The 3,315-nt window shown below is 40.6% G+C and overlaps 1 protein-coding gene across 1 annotated transcript; it reads left to right on the plus strand.

The window, feature by feature from the left end:
• The first annotated feature begins 2,513 nt into the window (after positions 1-2,513).
• Positions 2,514-3,041, plus strand: LOC117999009 (interferon alpha-2-like). Its single transcript, XM_034987906.1, has one exon. It carries the CDS (start codon positions 2,514-2,516, stop codon positions 3,039-3,041), a length of 528 nt encoding a protein of 175 aa, XP_034843797.1.
• The last annotated feature ends 274 nt before the right edge of the window (positions 3,042-3,315 follow it).

The following is a 3,315-nucleotide window of genomic DNA, read 5'->3' on the forward strand; positions in this document are numbered from 1 at the left end:
TGGATGAGCACTGTCCGGGTGCTGCCTGATTACCCTCCCTGAGACTGTATACCTCAAGGCGTATTTGGGCTTTTAACCATCTCATGAAAAATTTTTGATAGCTATGGAAATATAAAGGTATATGTCAAAGTATGAGTAAATTAACGAGGCATAAAAAGGTTGAAAGCAAAAGCAGTTGGAGACAGCAAAACAGATACAGGCTAATGGGAGGTTCTGGCTGATGGGGTAAAAGGCCAAAAGCTGTTCTAAACTGCCAGGAAATCCATTCAAAAGCGATTTCAGAGGGAGACCAATATTTAAATCTGCATAATCCTTTCACAACGTATACATGTATCCAATCATCCTAGTGTATACTTTAAATATCTTATAATTTTATTTCTCAATTATATCTCCGTAAAGCTAAATAAAACCAATAAATATGGATTAACCAATATTTGATATAGTCCTTCTGTGCTTCACCTACATTTTCACCCTTGGGTTATAAAGTGGTTTTTAAAGGCAATCAAAATCTTGCATTATGGCTTACAATAAAATAGAAAGAAAAAATTAATAAAAAGTAGGCCAATGACATCAACACATGCCAGTTATTGGGCTAATACATTAATAGCATTTTTTAAGCTTATTTGCTTGGAAAATTCAAAATTGACTGATCTTTAAAAGGATCCTTATGAGTTAAAAAAAAAACTGGTATTTAATTCAATCTGTTGAAGTCAATTCAACTAGTTCAACAAATATTTGTTGATGTGTTTTCCACAAATAAGTAGAGACATTTTTAGACAAATATAAACTAAGGTTTTGCCACCAACAAATCTTGAGGAGAGTAAGTGCTAAAGAATGTGACTGAGTTGAGTACAAAGCGGTTCTCCAGGTGGAAGGTCTGTTTTGGGTCAGTAAATGATGGTCAAGACAAAACAAATTTAAATCCATATAAAGCAGATAACTCAGCAATTGCACTTGTAAAAGTCACCCTCGACCATTAGGTGGTCACTTACATCTGTGATATGAGAGGCCCTGGAGGCTACTCCATGCCTCAAAATATTTTTCCAATTTTATAAAACTGCAAATTCTTCCAATAAAAATTCATTCCTTTGCACCAGAAGCGTTGTCCGCCTTCAAGCGATCATTGCTAGACTTATCCCCAGGCACTGAACAGTGCTCACTCTCACTTCCACCTGTGGATCTCTCCAAGACTTTCCAACATGGACCATTCCATGCCTTTGCTGATGCCTTTGTCTCTCTTCCTGGATACTGTTCTCTGACTCGTCTCCTGTGGGACCAACTATTCTCTAAGGATCTCCAAGGCTTTTCACTACCTTCCCCATTCTCAAAGACATGACTCCTTCTAGAATTTTCTGAAGACTTTTCTAACTCATCACACTATATTATATTTTATGGCTATTTTCACACTGCTAGACTTCCTTGTTCCCTTCGTGGTCTTTTGGTAATGTCTAGATATGAGCATCTTGAAGGCAGGGGTGCTAGCTTCTTTCCTTTGTTGTTTCTGCACCCCTGTTATTTAACACGGCATCATACACATGGTCCATCTTCAATGAAATTAGAAGGAGGAGTTAAGCTGTTAGCAGCTTTCGAGTCTTTACAGTTGACAGCACATGTGGGATTGTGGCAGCCAGCCGAGAGCAGGCTGGTGTGACGGTGCTTGATAATCCTAATAAGCTTCGAAACCTGAGAGCACACCAGGCGGTGTCCTAAGCACTTTACATGAATAAGCAAAGAACTGAGGCCTAGAGAGCTAAATTAGCTGCCTAGAGTTGAAGGAGGTAAATCTGATCCAAATCTAGGGAGCCTGCCTTCAGCGTCGGTACTCTCCATCATTCTGCTTTTCTGCTGAAGGAGGAAAAAAGAAATACCACGAGTACAGAGGAGGTGAGTGAATTAAATGGGGGAAATAGGAGACCAAAGACACATTTTACACATTCCACAATTCTGGTTTTGCCAGAAGAAAAAAAAAAAAAAAAAACTAAGAAAAATTTCAATGTACATAAATAAACATGTTGGAAGGACTTTGAAATACAAGTTTGTGATAAAGTACCATTAGCTAAAACAAAGCCTTGAAAACCACCCCAAATATCTAAACAAGCATTTTATCCAGAGATTGAAACAAGGACAAACAGCATACGGAAAGGAAGGAAAGCCATCATGAGCCATGCATAGAAAATTTAAACAAAAGCAAAAACATTCCCAGCTTTGTTTTCACTTAACTGATTGTTGGTCTTTCATAGGAGATATAGCTCTTACCTATCACAATTCTGAAACTGAACGTGTGTATCACCATCCAAAGACACTACAGAATTTTATTATTAAAAAGTTTTGCTTATTATTATTAATAACAAAAAGCAGAAAAGACCACAAGAAAGTAGGGGGACCCTGAACGGTCGTGCAAAAACAAGGCTCCCACAGATACAAAAATTCAGAGATGCGGGATCTGTGCAACCAGAGGTGATCCCTCTCCAGGCTCTCTCTGAGGAATGAGTAACACTGGGAAGGGGCCCACCATGACCCACTGGTCCTTGCCGGCTTGGGCCTTGGTGCTACTTGTTTCCAGTACTGCCTTCTCCCTGGACTGTCACTTTCAAGGGTGGAGCAACTGGGAGAGTTTACAACATTTAGAAAATCTAGGAGGCAAATTTCCTCTGAACTGTCCGAAGGACAGAAGTGACTTCATATTCCTCCAGGTTTCAACAATTGACCAGGTTCTGAAGGCAGGAGCTGTCCCTGCCCTCCGAGAAATGCTACAGCAGGTCTTCAACACTTTCAGCCTCAATGTCTCCCAATCTTTGTGGAATGAAAGCCGTGTAGAGGGACTCCTAAGTGGACTATATCGGCAGACAGTGAAGACAGAGGCGTGGCCAGAGCAGGAAACCTGGCAGGAGGATCATTCATCCTCGCAGAGGGAAGATACCAGACTTGGAATAAAGAATTATTTCCGAGGGATCCGGGGCTATTTGCAAGACCAAAAACATAGCAACTGTGCCTGGGACGTCATCCATGTAGAGATGGCAAAGGTGTTTTCTGTTCATTGAGCAGCTTACCACAAGACTTCAGGACCAAGAAATAGGTCACTTACATAACTAACTAGTTTGGAGCTGATTGCTAGTATCATTTTAGGTGTTGCCTCAAACCACTGTGATATTTTTAAGCAACTTTTTGTTTATTCTTTTTGTGACTTAGGGTGATACTCTCAGTCAGTTTTCTGGATTGATTATTCTTGGGGTGCCTGGGTGGCTCAGCTGGTTAAACGTCTGCCTTGGGTTCAGGTCATGATCCTCCCGGCTCAGCGGGGAGTTGCCTTGTCCC

Source organism: Mirounga leonina, unplaced genomic scaffold (genome assembly GCF_011800145.1).
Source record: "Mirounga leonina isolate KUSES-001 unplaced genomic scaffold, KU_Mleo_1.0 Mir_447, whole genome shotgun sequence".
In the NCBI taxonomy this organism is placed as follows: Eukaryota; Metazoa; Chordata; class Mammalia; order Carnivora; family Phocidae; genus Mirounga; species Mirounga leonina.